This window comes from Scyliorhinus torazame, chromosome 6, assembly GCF_047496885.1.
Source record: "Scyliorhinus torazame isolate Kashiwa2021f chromosome 6, sScyTor2.1, whole genome shotgun sequence".
In the NCBI taxonomy this organism is placed as follows: domain Eukaryota; kingdom Metazoa; phylum Chordata; class Chondrichthyes; order Carcharhiniformes; family Scyliorhinidae; genus Scyliorhinus; species Scyliorhinus torazame.
In genome coordinates this window covers 190535756-190554918 of record NC_092712.1, presented here as the reverse complement: position 1 = coordinate 190554918, position 19163 = coordinate 190535756, and the positions used below count along the sequence as shown (strand labels likewise).

Sequence of the window (19163 nt, the reverse complement as noted above, 5' to 3'; positions counted from 1 at the left end):
CCATATAAGTGCAATAAGACATTTCTACTTCTGAACTTAAAGCCTCTTGCAACAAAGGCCAACATACCATTTGCCTTTCTTAATTGCTTGCTGTACCTGCCTCTCCATTTTCATTGACTGGTGTACAAGGACTCCAGATCCCTTTGTACGTCAACATTTCCCAATATATTACCACTTAAATAATATTCTTCCTTTCTGTTTTTCACAAGAAAGTGGATAACTTCACATTTAGCCTCGTTTTACTGCAACTACCATGTGTTGCTCACTCACCCAACTGGTCTAAATTACCTGGAAACCTCCTTATATCCTCCTCACAACTCACCAATCCTGTCCAGTTTTGTGTCATCAGCAAACTTGGAAAAGGTACATTTGGTTTCCTCGTCCAGGTCATTTATATATATATTATGAACAGCTGGGGCTCAAACACTGATTCCTGCAGTACCCCACTAGTCACTGCCACTCATGAAACAATTGATGTAGTCCCACTCTCTGTTTCCTATTTGTCAACCAGTTTTTGGATCCATGTCAATACATTACCCTGATCCTATGTGCTTTAATTTTGCCCACTCCCCTCTTATGAGGAACCTTATTAAAGGACTTCTGAAAGTCCAAATACATCACATCCACTGGTTCGCCCTTATCTATTCTAATAATTACATTCTCAAAAACCCGAGTAGATTTTTCAAGCATGATTTGCCTTTCATAAATCCATGCTGGCTTTGTCCAATCTTATCAAGTCTATTTTTTAATAAATTTAGAGTACCCAATTTCTTTTTACAATCTAGGGGCAATTTAGCGTGGTCAATTCACCTACTCTGCACATCTTTTTGGGTTGGGGGGGGTGAGACCCATGCAGACACTGGGAGAATGTGCAAACGGCACACGGACAGTGACCCGGGGCTAGGATCGAACCCGGGTCCTCGGCGCCATGAGGCAGCAGTGGTATCCACTGTGCCACCATGCCTCCCTTGTTATCAAGTCTTTTATAAGAGACTCCAGCATCTTCCCCACTATAGACATCAGGCTAACTGGTCTGAAGTTCTCTATTTTACCTCTCCCTCCCTTTTTAAATAGTGGGGTTACATTTGTCAACCTCCAATCTGTAGGAACTGCTCCAGAAACTAGAGAATTTTGGAAAATGCACCCAATGTTTCCAGGGCCACTTCCTTTAATACTCTCAGATGTAGATTATCAGGCACTGGTGAGTTGGCAGCCTGTAACCCCATTAATTCCCCCAGCACCATTTTCTTACTGATACTGATTTCCTTCAATTCTGCTCTCCTTGGTCCTTTTTCCCTAAAATTTCTGGAATGTTGTTTGTGCCTTCATTTTGAAGACAGAACCAAAGTCTGTGTTCAAATCTTCTCCCCGTTACATTTTCCCCTGCTTCTCACTGAAAGGGGTCTAGGTTTGTCTTCTGTTCACATATTTATAGAAGCTTTTACAGTCAGTTTCTTTATTCCGTGCAGTTTTACTCATACTCTCCCCCCGATTGATCAAACCTTTTGTCCTCTTTTGCTGGATTCTGAAATGCTCCCTATCCTCAGGCTCGTTGCTTTTTCTGGCAATTTTATGTGTCTCTTCTTTAGATTTAATATTATTCCAAATTTCCTTTGTAAGCCATAGTTGAGCCACCTTTCTTCCTTTCTATTTGCGTCAGACAGGAATGAATAATTATTGCAAATCATACACTCGTTCTTTCAATATGAACCAGTGCATATCCAACATCAAACTCTTTGGTAAGGTTTCCCACTCTATCCTTGCCAATTCATGCCTCATACCCTCATAGTTTCTTTAGTTAAATTCAGATTTAACTCCTTCAGTCTCCATTTTCATGAAGGATTCTACCATTTTTTGTCTCTTTTCATTCTCAATGTCGCACAAAAATCTTAATTTTTAAGGGAATTATTGAAAAAGAATGTGCTTTTCCTGTGACAAGGTGGCACAGTGGTTAGCACTTTTGTCTCACAGCGCCAGGGACCCGGGTTCGATTCTGGCCATGTTTGACTGTATGGAGTTTGCACTTTCTCCCCGTGACTGTGTAGGTTTCCTCTGAGTGCTCCAGTTTCCTCCCACAGTCCAAAGGTGTGTAGATGAGGTGGATTGGTCATGCTAAATTGACCCTTAGTGTTCAAGGATGTGCAGGTTAGGTGGGGTTATGGGTTGCAGGGCTAAGGCGGGTGAGTGAGTCTCAGTGAGGTACTCTTTTGGAGGGTCGTTGTGGACTCAATGGGCTGAATAACCTCCTTCTGCACTGTAGGAATTCTATGGCTCTATGGCTCGAAGACTACCAAAACCTCAAACCTCTTCAAAGCACTGAATCAGTCATATCAGAAGCATTCACATTGCAATGTTACATTCCTCGGGAGACAACTACCTTGGCTATAGATGCCTCACAGAAAGGCTCTGGGAGCATGTACACTACAAAAAGGCGAACCAATTGCATTTGCTTCAAAATCTCGATGTAATTTTGTAACACAATCCAACTACAACATTGAGTGGGAAACATTAGTTTTAGTGTTTGGTATCATGCATTTTCATACCTATATATTTGGCAAATATTTTGTGGTCGAGACCGACCCCACACGCCACTGGAGATGATTTGGGGAAAAACATCATCAGGGGCACTGCCAAGATTGCAACATCTCTGGATAACGATTCAAGGTTACAACTGTGAGATTAGGTACAAGGCAGGTAACTTGATGGCTACATCAATTACTCTCAAATGATTCCCTAACCCCAGCGACAGCAGAATATATATCCTTAGATCTACAAGTTGACTCCATTGACATTGAACTTGAAGATTTGAGTGATGATATTATGCACAGTAATATCCCTGGGATTGTCATTATTGGGTGTTGTTACTGGTTGCATTTGGGATCTTGTCCTAAATGCAATATGTAAGTATGATGGTTGAGGAGCTGGAATGGATCTGGTTTGCCAACAGTAACACCTCACCAGTGCACCATTATACCATTGTATGTAATGATTCATAGGCCCTTGATTCCGAACAAACATTCGTCACCTCAGCTGGTTGCCATGTACGTTCTGTGGGATCTTGGATGCGAATTGTAAACTTGGCAATTTTTATTGTGTTATCACCTGCATTTTTATCAGCATTATATCATGAGAATGAAAATGTGTCATATGATCTAGTCTTAGTTTCACTTTTGCTTTGAGCAGAGCACAAACCCCAATGTCTTCAAGCTTGATACCTATATTTAACTGTTTTCCTCATGTGCCTATTCTTAATATTATATCATTATAATAACTTGACAGTAAGTAACAACACTGAAGTTAATAGCACTCACTTTATAATGGGGTAAATCAGATAACAACTTCTGGCAACCACACATACATACGTTAAGCACAGGAATCTGGAAATTGTTTTCAGATATTCCCTGCTCCTCCATAGGATGCACTTTTGTAGTCTCACTGATGCATAGACTTGGCAAGTGAATGCAATGGTATGAATGGGGGTACTTGTCCTCTAGTTTTGCAGTGTAAAGAGCTAAAACAAAAAAGCTGGAACTTGTATATTAGGTGCAAATTGGGTTTTTCTGCTGACCAATCTCTTTGACCCTAAAATTTGAAAAATTATGAAATGTGGAGACTCATCACTTCACAGGAAAATTAAAGTGGCAGAGATTTTTAAAAAATTGATTTACATTTTCTGCCTTTTTTTCATTAATCACTGTCCAGCCTTTTTTAATTAATTGCTCTTCCTTAATCCCATTTTATTAGTCTGTGAAGCCTTCCTCAAGGTTGTCGCTATCTGACCATGAAGCACTTTGAAGCCCTTTAGTATTCTACATATTCTGCTCCAGATCCACCAGTAAGCCTTGCACAGACAAAGTTGACTCATGATTCCATTCAGGCAGCAATTATGAAGGGTTTTGACAGTTGTGAGTTGGTTGAGAGACAGTAATAGGGGATTACTGATTCAAAATTGCCACTAGGATTGCAAGGAATGAAGGCATGGGAATCTTTTCCACAAAATAATCACAAGCACAATTGATTGAATGCTTTTTCTTATGTGCGAAAGGACTTATGGTTCTTGAATTTCAGCATGATCAGTGAGCATATAGAAAACTCCATTGATGAGGAAAAATGACAATGAATCAGTTCACCTGGGCTCCTCTATTATTTTTAGAGTTACCGTGGCTGCTTGTTACATTTAAGAAATGCTAATTATTGATACTGATTCTGTCCATTGGGTATCCCATTAGTCATATTACAAAATGGGAGCTAATGAAAGGTCACGAACCTGACGCAATGGCTGCGATTTTCCATGCAACCCTCCACGTGTCTCACGGCAGAGGTGACCCACCATTGTCAATGGGGTTTTCTGTTGAATGTGCCCCTGGCTGTTGGGAAACCCGTGGCGGGTATGCACGGTCACCGGGACCTTCAGGTCCCGCCGGTGGGAACGGTCGGAAAAGGTCTGTTTCTCTCTCCATAGATGATACCAGACCAGCTATGTATTTCCAGCTTTTGCTGCTTTGAATTCATATTTCCAGCATCTGCAGTATTGTGCTTTATAACACTTCAAAAATGTTCAATTAAGCCTGCATTAACAACCTGATGTAAAACTGCTCAGGTTTATAATCAAATATATTTACACAATTCATGCTGATGAATCTAATTCCATGTTTTAAACAAGAACAATTCTCAATAATGTTTTTAAAAATGTTAGGAAGTTTATGAAATAACTTTTTCTGTAACTGATCTATCAATATTTATGTGATTAAACTGTGGTTCAACTGTATTTTCCCCCTCTGGTCTTTTTCATGTGACAAATATTTTAATCTCACAAATGTGTCTCTTGCGTAGCATTAGCTTTTCTCTACAGAAAATCTATAATTAATTAGGCAATGTGATTTGTAAGGGATTCTTGGGAACTGTTTAATTACAGTTATAGAGTAATTTACAGCACAGAAGGGGACCATCCAGCCTATCGAGTCCATGCTGACTCTCTGCAAATCATGCCAATCAGTCCCATCCCCCCCACTCGATCCCCTTGGGCAGTTTCCTTCACTGATAATACGGATTCCTATTGAAATCATTGATTGTTTCTGCTTCATGGGCAGTGAGTTCCAGATCATTACCATTCGCTGTGTAAACAAAGTTCTCATATTACCCCTGCATTTCTTGCCTAAAATCTTAAATCGGTGTCCCCAGTCACTATCAGAAAAAACTTTTCTTGTTCTACTGCCTGCCATAATCGTGTATACCTCTGTCAAATCTCCTCTCAATCTCCTTTGCTCCAAGAAGAACAAATGTAACCGTTCCAACCTAAACTTGTAATGAACACCAACGCCACCCCCCACCCCCATCCCACCTTAAGGCCATTCTGGTAAATCTCCTCTGCACCTTCCCAAGGAACTTTATATCTTTCCTAAGGTGTAGAGACACAATACTCTAGTTGGGGCCGAACCAAAGATGTGTAACAGTTCAGTATAACCTCCTTGCTTTTTAACTCAATACATCTATTTATAAATCTATGTTTTGCTAATCCCTCTTTCAATATATACTGTCATCTTCAAAGATGAAGGCACGTACACTCCCAGGTTCTTCTGCTCCTGCACACTCTTTAGAATTGTGCCATGAAATTTATATTAGCTCTCCCTCTCCCTTCTGCTAAAATACATCACCTCACCATCTGCCACTTATTTATCAATTCTGCTAGCCTATCTATGTCCTGTTGCAGTCAATTGGGAACGTGTTCACTGTTTACCCCTCTGACAGGTTTTGTATCATAAGCAACTGAAATTTTACTGCATATTGCAAAATTTAAATCATTTTCACATTGCAAAAAAGTAGTGCTCGAAGCACTGCCCCTTGGGATCTGTCATTCTCCAGTCCAAAAATGATTATGCAGCACAGCTCACTGCTTTCTTTCTGTCCACAGACCATTTTTTAAATCCATTCGGACACTGACCCTCCTATTCCATAAGCCTCAATTTTGTTAATCAGCCTTTTGCATGGTACCTTGTCAAATGCTTTCTTAAAATCCACATAGAAAACATATACTACATTTCCTTCATCAACCTTCTCTGTTACTTCATCATAAAATTCAATCCGATTCAATCAACCTTTCCAGAACCTCCTGTCTTTCATGTTTCACACTATCCATTGCCGTCACTATCTCCGCTTCTACTGATGTTTGGCCAAATTTCTCTCAGAACCATAGAACCACTTAATAAAACACAGATACAGAAGACTCATTAAATAATCTAGCCTTGCCCTGTGCTTCTATGCATATAGTGACCACTAATAGGACCCACTTCACCTCTTACAATCCACATCGTGTTCATATGATGGTAGAAGATTCTTGGTTCCCTTTTACGTTGACTGCCTCAAACTCTCTTTGCCAGTTTTATTTTCCTCTTCACATACCCTCAGAAACTACAGTGTTTGATCTTCTTCCCACTTGAGGAATTCACCTGACCTGCATCATAAACCCTCCTTTTTTGTTTCTTCATAATCTTGATTTCTCTTGTCATCCCAGAAGGCCTGATTTTGGCTCCCCAGTCTTTCATCCTTGTTGAAATGTAGCTAGTCTGTTCCTGTTTCCTCTTCTCCTTAAAGATCATAGAGTTTGAAATAAAAGAGTCCACAACATTATTTTCTTTTAGTTTGTGCTTGAAATTTATGTTTTCTAAAAGTGCTTTGTCACTTTTTGTTTGATGACAATACTTATTCATTGCCCTTTAACCGAGGGGTTTGATTTCTACTGAAGGTACACCCCAAAGAGAATAGTTTGTGCTCCTTTGTCTTTTCTCCCTCTTAGATTTACTAGTTCCAGATAGGAACGTAACTGCAGGATTTAGCAAACTTTTGTTGTCATTGTAAAAGTTTTGCTAAGAACTGCACTGGCAAATCACCCTTGTGTTACCACAGATTCACTATCAGCTTGCAGTGATGGTTGGAGAGTTTTGCATTTACCGTTTCAGTAACAGACATAAGGCCACAAGGAAAATCATCGCTTTCAAAGTCCAGGCATCTGCAATAATGTCTTCATCAACAGAATGGGTAACTAATGGGTTACTAAGCTATAAACAGAACCGTTAGCTGATTTATCTTTTTTTTTTAGCATACTGGTTTGTATCAAAGTCCTATACAAGCTATTCTAACACCCTCATCAATCCATTTAGCTTAAATAGGTTGGCAACTTTGTTAAACTGGTACAATCAAGAAATTGGCACAAAAACAGAAAATACTGGACAATCTCAGCAGGTCTGACAGCATCTGTGGAGAGAGAAAGAAACTAATGTTTTGCGTCAGGATGAGTCTTTGCGAGAGCTCAGAAATTGGCACAGTTGTGTGTAGTATGTTCAATTCAACTTTTATTTTTTCTCTACTTTGTTATAAATGAAAGCTTTTTAAAGGTATTAGGATAGTCTTGAATCCTTGTTGTAAGAAGCTCAAACGTATCCATTGGCAATGTTAGGGCAGGCGCAAGCTTTTTGACTGCAAAGGCAGCACAGCAAAATCTGATCCTCTCCTTCCTAAGGTCCATACATGCATGATTTCAACTTTCACTGTGTAGCAATTACAGTTAGGAAACTACAAATGTCTGCTTTGTAATTGAGGCAGTTCTATTCAAAGGGCCTCTGCCACCATGGCTCAGGTCATCTCATTCACCAGAGGTTGGCGATTGAATCTTTGGCTGTGCTGGGTCTCTATAGCTCAACAAAGCATGTTGTGAGCTTGCCAAGCTATTGAGAAGCCTGAAAGTGGATGTTTTAAGATCAAAGCCCTCCTCTAGATATTGAATTAACATTGATCTCGCTACTTAACCTCTTGTTGTCGCTGATGTCACAGCAATTCCAAGCAGTCAAATTGCTGAGTACAGAAACTGGAATCTCCTCCGGGATTTTCACAATCCAGTTTTTTTTTTAATTTGGAAAGAAAATCTGTTTATCCATCTAAATTTCTGTTGAAGCGACAGTGGCTGAAGAGAGGGAACGTCAGAGTAAATTTCCAGTGTACGTTTTGAAAAAGGCTCTGTTTTAGAAAAGGAACCTGACCAAAATGGTCCAGAAAACCTTCAGTTCATCTTTTAGTTAATAAATCGCAAGGAGGATAGGACCCGAGTGATTGGAAGATTTTTAAAATACTGTTAGAATTCAATTTCTGGGGGTACATTATTTGGAAGGTTTTGAAGTTTCCGTTTTTAGGGATTTGTGGCATTGCTCATGGATTTATCTGATATCTGCAGCTCAATTTGGATGTTAGCTGTAAACTGGCTGTGAGCCGTGATATTCCTGGTGAAATATAGGACTCGATTCTCCGGCCTCGTTGCCCTCTGCTCGAGTGAATCAAGGCTGGTGAATAGCAGGAGAGGCCAAAAACCGAGAACCGCGCTCGATGCCAAACAGTTTGCAATGCAACTGTATCGCTCCGTAGGCAAAATCGGGATCTCGCCGTAGCATGGCGAGAAACCAATTATCACCACTTAAGCCCTGTTTCCATACAATTAACAGGAGCCTCCCCGACTGCCCAATGGACTCCCCAGCAAGTGCTCACGTTGGCGCCGATTAGTACTCCTTTTGAAAAATGTGAACCTGGCGGAATACTTCTGTGGGGACCAAAGGAGGTGAGTAGTCATCTTTGCTCGGGGCTGCATGTGGTGCAGTGATTAGCACTGGGACTGCGGTGCTGAGGACCCGGGTTCGAATCCCGGCCCTGGGTCACTGTCAGTGTGGAGTTTGCACATTCTCCCTGTGTCTGCGTGGGCTTCACCCCCACAACCCAAAGATGTGCTGGTTAGGTGGATTGGCCACACTAAATTGACCCTTAATTGGAAAAGAAAAATAATTGGCTACTCTAAATGTATTAAAAAAAAATCTTTGCTCACAAGCCCTGGGGTGCTGGTCTTGTCACCCCACTGCTCGGCAGGGAGTGGGGGATCATCAGCTGGCGCGGGGAACCCCGGCTGGGGGTAGGGGACCCTCCGCAGGGGTGGGCCACCATGGGAGGGGTTGGGGAGGCGCTGGGGAGGGGGGGGACCGGAGGGGCAAACACGCATGGCACCACCATGTCAACCCCTGGATCATGTGTATCTGTTCCAGGGGCAACCCTTGTCCCTACCTGTCTTCTCCACCGACCACCCATAACCCCTACCCACTGCTGAGGCCTCTGGTCATGCGGCTTAAGGCTATTGCTGACAGGGGATTGATAATCGTGGTTAAGTGAGCACTTCACACAACACAAGTGGGTGGGTGGGCCATGTAGCAGGTGGGAATCATTGTCTAGCATCCCAATCAGATCATGATGCCTGGACACTGTGCCTGAACACTGTGGAAGGCAAAGCCAAACGAGCGGCAGCCGAAGTCCGAACAACAAGGGAATGGCATACAGCTCCGGGGACAAGTCCACTGCCGGAGAGTGGATGAGTGCCACGGGAGGACACCAGCACCAGGTCCAGGTGACGTTTTGAGTGGGTGTCCGGGGTACAGGGTCTGCGGTCTGGTGAGAGGGCCTGCTGTGGCTGGGAGTGCGTGGGCTGGGTGTTGCGGCCGTGGGGGGTGGGGGGGGTGGTCAATGATGGAAAGGAGGGTCCCGGGGTGGGAGCCACCGCTGCTTTTCAGTCTAACTTCTGCTCCTAATGCCTTACAGATACTGAATACTATGGCAGCGATTCTGGACCCAGCAGAACTTGGCCTAGTGGTGCTGCTGCTAGGCCGGGCGGCCATTTGCCAGAGACAGTGGCAGCAGCAGCAGCGTCAACAGATGCTCAAGTTGGTGGCCCAAGTGCCAGGCCCTGCTCCACTCCCTGAGGACCCAGCAGTCTATCAGGCTAGGGTGGGACTCAGAGGGAGAGTCCTGCGACAGCCCAGGTGTACAGGTTTCGCTGGTTGTTTGAACAGATGACGACAGCGCGTGTCACAGGAGACTCCGTGTCAACAAGGAGACGGTGCGAAACCTGTGGCATATCTTCGCTGACTTGGGACCATGAAGAGAAGGAGGACACCCACTCTCTGTGGCCGTCAAGGTCACCGCAGCCCTGAACGTATATGCCTCTGGCTCCTTCTTGTGGTCCAGCAGGGACCTGTCTGGTATCTCACAGCCCACAAGTGCATCCGACAGGTCACAGATGCCCTGCTTGCCCGGGCGGAAAACTACATCAACTTTGACATCGACCAAGCACAACAGGATGCCCAGGCAGCTGGTTTCTCTGCCATTGCCAGGGTTCCCCAGGTCCATGGGGTAATAGATGCCACGCATGTTGCCCTGTGCTCACTGGGCCATCAGGGAGTGCCTTACATTAACAGAAAGGAGTTCCACTCCATGAACATACAGCTCATGTGCGACCACCACATGACGATCATGCATGTGCGTGCACACTTCCCGGGGTGAGTCCACAACAGCTACATCCTGGGACAGTCGTCATTCCCGGCATCTTTGAGAACCACCCCAGGATGGGCGGCTGGCTCTTGGGGATAAGGGGTACCCGCTGAGGACTTGGCTAATGATGCCAGTATGGAGGCCAGAGACAGAAGCAGAGACCTGGTACATCAAGACCCATGTGGCCACTAGGGCTGTGATTGAGCGGTGCATCGACGACTCAAATGCGGTTCCGATGCCTTGACCGCTCCAATGGTGCAGTGCAGTACACCCCCCCCGGAGGATCGCCCAGTTTGTGGTGGTATGCTGTGTCCTCCACAACCTCGCACAGCAGTGGGGCGATATGCTGGAGGTTGGTGATGAGGAACATGTGGCCAGCTCTGAGGCACGATCAATTTGGCTGGAGACGAAGTTGAATTCAAACTGAGGCTTTATTAGTATCTGATGTGTGGCCTCCTACAGCAGCTGACGAAATGGCTGCGAGCTGAAGGCCACACATATTTATAACCCGGCTCCTGGGCGGAGCTAGCATGCAGGGGCCCAGGTGAACCTGTAATGCAGGTTCTACCGTACAACCCTTAATATAAGAACACAGTGGTTTACCACATTCACCTGCTGTTAAAATTGAGTCCGGCGGGGGTGGTGGATAACTATATACAATTCGCAATCTTTAATATTTACAGAACAATGAAAAAAAAATGTCTCTGGTCATCTGGTGGGCCGGTCAGAAGTTCAGCCGGTCCGGCGCCTTGATCATCCTCTGGGATCGACGAAGTGGAGCCGGCGATGTTGGTGCTGTCGTGGTCGAAGTTGACTCCGGGAACATGCCAAAATCCTCTTCATCAACCAGGGCGATACTTAACCTCGTAGTTATAGGTGGAGAGCTCGATTCTCCAACGCAAGATTTTGGCGTTTTTGATCTTGCTCCGCTGTGTGCGCCCAGGTAATGCCTCCAATGTCGCACAGCCTCAACGGTAGCCTACACGCTGTTTTGTCTACAGCGTGCATTCCAGCTTTGGCAATATCAGCTCTGATCCGAGCGAAGGCCTGTTGGGCCTCTGCCGTCAGGGGAAAATGAGTGGACTGTATGAGTGGGCGGGCCTTGTCCGCATAGTTTGGGACCCACTGAGCGTAATACGAGAAGAATCCCAGGCAGCGTTTGAGGGCCTTGGGGCAGTGGGGGAGGGGAAACTCCATGAGTGGGCGCATGTGGTCGGGATCGGGCCCTAGAACTCCGTTCTGGACCACGTAGCCGAGGATGGCTAAGCGGTTTGTATGGAACACACACTTCTCCTTGTTATACGTGAGGTTGAGGAGAGTGGCGGTGCGGAGAAATTTAGCGAGGTTGGCGTCGTGGTCCTGCTGATCATGGCCGCAGATGGTCACATTGTCTAGGTACGGAAACGTGGCCCGCAAGCCGTACCAGTCGACCCCATTGGTGACGCCGAAGGGGACCCTAAGGAAGTGATATAGCCGGCCGTCTGCCTCGAAGGCGGTGTATGGCCGGTCCAATTTACGGATGGGGAGCTGGTGGTAAGCGGATTTCAGTTCCACCGTTGTGAAGACCTGGTACTGTGCAATCTTGTTAACCATGTCAGATATGCGTGGGAGGGATTACGCGTCGAGCTGCGTGTACCTGTTGGTGGTCTGGCTGTAGTCCACGACCATTCGATTTTTCTCCCCAGACTTAACCACTACCACTTGAGCTCTCCAGGGGCTGTTGCTGGCCTCGATGACTCCCTCCTGAAGCAACCGCTGTACCTCTGACCTGATGAATGCCTTATCCTCGGTGCTGTACCGTCTGCTCCTGGTGGCGACGAGTTTGCAATCTGGAGTTAGATTGGCAAAGAGGGAAGGAGGATCGACCTTTAGGGTCGCGAGGCCGCACACAGTGAGGGGTGGTAAGGGTCCGCCGAATTTAAGGGTCAGACTCTGGAGGTTGCACTGAAAATCCAGGCCAAGGATAAGTGCAGCACAGAGGTTAGGGAGGACGTAGAGGCGAAAACCATGGAACTCTATGCCTTGGACTGTGAGCGTGACTGTGCAGTACCCCCGGATCGCTACGCGATGGGATCGGGAGGCCAGGGCGATACTTTGATTGGTAGGGTGTACCTTAAGGGAGCAGCGCCTTACCGTATTTGGATGTACAAAGCTCTCGATGCTCCCGGAGTCCAGTAGGCAGGAGGTCACGTGGCCGTTGACTTTCACGCCGGTGGATGCGTTGGTCAGAGTGTGTGGTCGGGACTGGTCGATTACCATGGATGAGAGTCATGGTTGATCGTCGGGTAGTGAGGCGGCCGCTGCGTCGGGGTCCTGAAACGCCATTGGTCTCCATGTGCTGCGGGGTGGCCAAGATGGCGGCGCCCGAAGGTCCTGGGGGTCACAAAATGGCGGCGCCCATGAAACGCACGTGTTGTGCGGGGGAGAAGATGGCGGCGCCCATTGCTCGCACATGGCCTGGGGAGGAGGAGAGGATAGTGGCGCCCATTGTCCGCGACCGGGGGTGGTGGGGGCGACCGTGACCGCTGAGCGGGCCTGGCACACCGCAGCGAAGTGGCCCTTCTTCCCGCAGGCCTTACAAAGGGCAGCGTGGGCCGGGCAGCATTGGCAGGGGTGTCTTTGTTGGCCGCAAAAATAGCATCGGGGCCCCCTGAAGATCACTGGCTGGCGGGTAGCGCAGGCGTATTGGGGTGGCTGCCTGTGGGGCCCATGAAGCATAGGAGGAGTGGGCCACGCGGTTGGTGGTGAAGGACTGTACATTGCGCGGGGCGACCGTCATGGAAAGCGCTAGTGTTTTAGTCTCTGAAAGGTCGTGCGTGGCCCCCTCTAGGAGCCGCTGCCTGATAACATCGGACCCAATCCCAGTTACAAAAACATCCCTCATAAGGAGATCTGAGTGCTCCTCAGCTGTAACGTCCTGGCAGTCACAGTCCCGAACTAGTGGGATCAGGGCCCTCCAGAAGTCCTCGATTGACTCACCAGGTAGTTGAGTACGCGTTGCGAGCGCATGTCTGGCGAAGAGCGTGTTCGTCTTCTAACTCTCTTTGAGTCGAGTCATAGCATCAGCGTAATTGGGCGCACCCTGAATCAGCGGGAAGATTTTAGAGCTGAGTCTGGAGTACAATATTTGAATCTTCTGAGCCTCTGGAACAGGGGTCGGCGCCGCGTTGATATACGCTTCAAAACAAGCTAGCCAGTGCTGGAAGTACTTTCTGGCCTCGCTTGCGTGTGGATCCAGCTGCAGTCGACCTGGTTTAATCCGGAGGTCCATCTTCTGAATCTGATACCAATAAATTGAGGCACGATCAATTTGACCGGAGACGAAGTTGAATTCAAACTGAGGCTTTATTAGTATCTTAAGTGTGGCCTCCTACAGCAGCTGACGAAATGGCTGCGAGCTGAAGGCCACGCATATTTATAACCCGGCTCCTGGGCGGAGCTAGCATGCAGGGGCCCAGGTGAACCTGTAGTGCAGGTTCTACCGTACAACCCTTAATATAGGAACACAGTGGTTTACCACAAGCTCCGAGGAGGATTAGGATTATGTGGCGGTGCCGGGCCAGCAGGGGCTGAAGAAGAGCATCCTACCTAAGCCCACACCTCCACCCTATCCACGTAACCCAGTAATCCACCCAACCTTTGAGGGCAATTTAGCATGGTCAATCCACCTAACCTGCACATCTTTGGACTGTGGGAGGAAACCAGAACTCCCGGAGGAAATCCACGCAGACACGGGGAGAACGTGCAGACTCCGCACAGACAGTGACCCAAGCGGTATTTTAATCTGGGACTCTGGCGCTGTGAAGCAGCAGTGCTCCCACGGTGCTACCGTACCGACCCTGTAAGTCCAACAGTCTTCCAGTACTTTACTAACATAGACGTCATTTGCATTAGAGTCTAAGCAAGAAGAGTAAACAGGCTATTCATCTGTGAAGTCATCCCAGCTAAGTTTTATCCTGCTCTCAAAAGTCCACAACATCAGCAAGAATTGTTGAATAATAATCAGTGGAGGGAATTCATTTCCTTGGCCCAATGCTATGTTACCGGACCATTTCTGTTTTTTAAATTTCAGATTTTCAACGTCAGTAGTACTTTTGTTGTAGCAACTCAGTGTTGCCCCAGTTGAGATCCACAGAATTCGGCATTGGGAATCCAGAGGTTTAAAGATAAGTACATCATTAATTTGCAGGCTTATTGCTAAGGACGTTTGTCTAATCCTCTGAACAGGAAAGGCGCCGGGGCATTTTGATGCCATAGTTTTGACATCAGTTTTTATGCTGTTCTAAGACCAAGGTGTGTCCAAGGTGTGTTACATATGATGTGGCAACATTGCAATGATTTTATTCTGTGAGTAATTCTGTGGAACCCTTTCAAGTTTCATGAGCTCAAATGCACAAAGCAGAGATGCCTGGTAATGCAGTGTCATCCAAGATTATTCATGGCAGGTTAATGCTGACATGAGCCTTTTTGAGGTTACATGACGAAAGCATTGACACAGGAAACTAGTGTAGATCACCGATAATCATTTTCAGGTGGGGTTAACGGCAATTGGGATGTTACTGTTGCTGAGAAGTAGCTTCACATTTATTTTTTCCTTCTGGTAATAGCCAATTGTGCATGTTTTGTGGTTAAAATTTAAGAAGAAGAATTTTTCGAAACAGCAAAGTATTTGCACAATAATAGCCCTAATTTTACAGTATGAAATTCTGCCTCTTTGAGAAGGTAAAAGTCTCCAAAATGTTTCACAGGACAATGGGTTAATAAGGAATATGGGACTAGACACTGGTTCATGTTGACCTAACAGGAAATGTCCCCAGTGCTGGAACAAATACATTTTGAGATACAAATATTCCCATTAGTGGAAGGGTTGGGATCCAGAGGACACCAATATAAGGTGAATTGCAAAAGAAACAATGACAACTTGTGGAAAAACGCTTTTATCCAGTTAATTGCTGGGATTTGGAATGCATTGACCGAGTGTGGTGGAGATAATTGTGGTTTTCAAAAGGGAATTAGAAAAGAGGTTGGCTCTTGCAGTCTATTTAAGGGCTGCTGATTAGGTTAGTTGGAGACCAGATAATGGGTTTATAACCCAAAACATTAACACTGTTTCCCTCTCCTAAGATTCTGCCAGATCTTCAGATTTCCGACATCTGCAGCATTTGTAGGTTTTTGTCGGCCATCTATTCTTGATGACAGCTGGCCAGGCATCAGCTGTATCCAAGACAGGCTAATTTGCAGTGAAGGTCTCAAAAAGACTTTCGGCCTATTTTTATTATTTTATTAATTTATGAGCTGTGGGTGTCACTGGCTAGGTCAGCATTTGTTGCCCATTCCTAGTTTCCTTTGAGGGTGGTGGTAATCTGCCTTCTTGAACCACTGCAGTACCTGTGGTGTAGGGATACCCACTATGAAGTTAGGGAGGGAGTTCCAGGATTTTGACCCAGTGACAATGAAGGAACAGCGATATATTTCCAAGTCCGGATGGTGAGTAACTTGGAGGGTAACTTCCAGGTGGCGGTGACACCATGTGCCTGCTGCCCTTGTCATTCATGATGATAGCAGTTGTGGGTTTTGTCATGATATGCAGACATGCACATAATGAGATACAGACAGGCAGCTAATGAACACAGAGAACAGGAATAACCAATCAGCATGCAGAACATTTGGGGGTGGTTTCCCACTATAAAAGGCACGAGGCACTCACACTCCGCTTCTTTCCACTAGGGACACCTACAGAGTGAGTCCGGTGTATATATCACGTAACGCACACAGCATGTAGCTAAGAGTTAGTCTGGTTCAGTCAGACAGAGAGATCACACTTAGGTTAGCAGAGAGTCGAACTCACAGAGAACGGTGCTAACTGTGTGAGCGGTTCAATAAATCAAATTGAACAAACTTCAAGGTCTGGAGTCTATTTCCGTCATAGCTGCATCTAGTTGCAGCCCGTGTTATCTCAGTGTGCTTAACACAACAGGTTTTGATGGTGCTGCCGAAGGAACCTTGACTTCCTGCAGTGCATCTGGTAGATGTCATACACTGCTATTTGAATATGCAAAAATCTTAATGCCAGTTTCAGCCATGGACCATTACAACATCTCTTCCTGTAAAATGGGTTTAACATTAACGAATTTTTAGGCAACTTCTCTGATTGCTCTATTTCTTAATAGATTTTTTAAATCAAGCCTACATAAATGAGTACAGAATCATCTGACCAGAGTTAATCGGAAACAGAAGAGGAGCTTTAAATACAGAGTCAATAATAAATTAAATGGATTACTTTGCCATTTATGTTTATTTTCTTTTGAAATGCCATCAATTGTTCTGATTTTTTTGCTTTCTCTGAAATATCCCATTGATAAAGTTACACCTGCTGCTGCTGTCTCCATTCAAATTACACTTTCTGAAGAAAGATTCCTTGTCCAATTTTTTCTCCCTCTGATTTATATTGCCATGTTAGGATTTGACTGCAAATAATAAAATTTGTATATGTTCATTCCACTTTAGCAAAGTAAATTCTAGAAGGGCATCTTGTTCTAAGAGATTCATTGCCCTTATTTCATCCTTATTGATTTCTGCATGGTAATTTAATTCCAATTTTAGTAAGTTCTTGATCTTCAGACTTTGAAAGCATTAATCTTGTTTGTCATAAAGTTGTGTGTGTATTAAGAATGGTTCCAGGAATGAGGAACTACAATTATGTGGATAGATTGGAGAAGCTGGGCTGTGCTCCTTGGAGAAGAGAAAGGCAAGTGGAAATTTGATAGGGGTATTCAAAACCATGAGGTTAAGGAGAAAGAAACTTCTACCATTGGTGGAAGGATTGCGGACAAAAATGTTTAGATTTAAGGTAATTGGTTTTAAAAAAAACAATGAAAACAGGAGGGAAACTTTTTTATGCAGCAACTGATTAGGATCTGGATTTCACTGCCTAAGAGTGTGGTAGAGGAGATTGAATCAGGGCCTTTAACAGAGAATTGGATCATTACCTGAAAAAGGAAAATTTGCAGGGCTGTGGGGAAAAGGCAGGGAGAGTCAATGGGGGAATTGTTCTCAGAGCTAGTATGGCCATAATGGGATGAAGAGCCTCCTTCTGTTCCGTAACAATTCTAAGATTTCTCCTGGGAGTGCTGGAATGGTGGCTATGTGACTGGTCTAATAACTCAGAGGCTTGAATCTACAATCCATAGATTCACCGGGTTATTGTTTCAGCCACCTGTTAGAGCATGCCAAAAGCAGCACCAATTGTACTTGAGAGCAGGGTGACAACCTGGTGAAGTCCTCTCCATCAGAATTGTAGGGATCTCATTAACCGGTAACCTAGTAACCTAACTTGACCAGCCACATCCATTCCACGACTACTATAGCGGGCCAGAAGCTGGGTATTCTGTGGTGAGTGGCTGGCTTAATGACTCCCAAAACTCTTCCAATACAAGGCAGGACCGTACTCCTCTTGTCTGGGTGAGTGCAGTTGCAATAGTACTCAAAAAGCTCAATACTAACCAGGAAAGCTGTCCACATAATTGGCATCGCAGACACCTGCAAACCAAGCAAATCAAATTTACCAAACTACCCCCAGCTTCAGATATTAGCAAACTTTCCCTTCCCTTTTTCCTTCCTTACTTTCCTGCTTCTCGGGTGTTTGCAAATTAATCCAAAATCAGACTTCTTTTGATTATTTTGAATAATCAAATAGTTTGAAGCAAAGTTAAATTACTTTGAGGCAATTGTCACCCATCATCTTCAAATTGCTAAAAAAAGAAACTTTGCTCTTCACTTGAGGATAATTTGGTTCCATTTGTTTTCTGTGCCATTTGTTTGAAGAAAACCAATGGATTTTAGTGCAATTAAATACCTCCAAACTACTCTCCACGTTTTTGTGCTAATTGGAAACTATTTTTCAGGAACATTAGGTTAACATTTTCTGGTGAACAGATGCATCAGTCTAACCATTTATCTTTTCTGCTTCGCTGACTATCCATTCAAAAGTCGACATTTGATCCACAGCTTTTCAATCATGATATAACTGGTTTGAATAAATACAGTAATAAAACTGTACATAATTTTACTCCTCCTTCCTCATTTTATGATTGACCTTCTATATCATTTAAAATATAGAAGACTCTTGTCACAACACAATATTTGTTGCTTTCTATGTAATGCAATTCAAAAGTCTGTCACAACATGAGCTATTTTATACATCTGAGATAACATATCTTCTGCAACTAATGGTTGTGGGGGGATGAAAGTACCAGATCTCACCAACATAGTTAATCTGATGAATTGATTCATTAAGATTTTTTAAAGTTTCAGATTGATCCTTATAAGGAACATTTCACACTGGGTCCAATAAAGTTTAATGGTTCTGTTACCATGCTCTCTCATTCATCTTCCTGTGGAAACTGACACTTCGAGATCAGTATAAATGAGAAATATTTGAATCCCACTATGTGGTTGAAGATACAAGCTGAGCTTCTTTTTATCTGTTTTTCTTTGGTAAAGTGAATCCATCCACCTCTTAACAATTTGCCATTACGTTTTAAACAATATAGAGCAAGGTCCTTAGCCTGGATTTTCACGACAAAGGCATCAACCAATTCACAAGTGCAGAAATGGGGGTGAGTGGGGATTTGCACATATACGTTTCACAGAGGCAGTTACCCACATAAAACAGTAGCTACCTCCAGTCATGTCGGATTTTCGTGAATAGTCGGAATTTCAATAGGTGGAATCTTGAGCTGCTCCTGGGAGTGGAAAGCAAAGCGGCAAGGGAAATTTAACTAAGTGGGAGGCTAACTATCACTTTTCCA

At 44.7% G+C, this 19163-nt stretch overlaps 1 protein-coding gene across 5 annotated transcripts in view; it reads left to right on the top strand.

The window, feature by feature from the left end:
• LOC140425190 (uncharacterized) overlaps positions 1 to 19163 on the top strand; it is an 80007-nt gene that overhangs the window by 43067 nt on the left and 17777 nt on the right. For 2 of the 5 annotated variants that reach the window (XM_072509194.1, XM_072509193.1), the window contains exons 5-6: positions 8490 to 8602; positions 11037 to 11296. The exons of 1 other annotated variant lie outside the window; for it this stretch is intronic. In XM_072509194.1, coding sequence (XP_072365295.1) covers positions 8490 to 8602; positions 11037 to 11296 — 373 coding nt within the window. Of the gene's footprint in view, positions 1 to 6903; positions 7036 to 8489; positions 8603 to 11036; positions 11297 to 19163 lie in introns of all 5 variants that reach the window. 2 more of the 5 variants (XM_072509195.1, XR_011947782.1) reach the window with 2 other exon arrangements.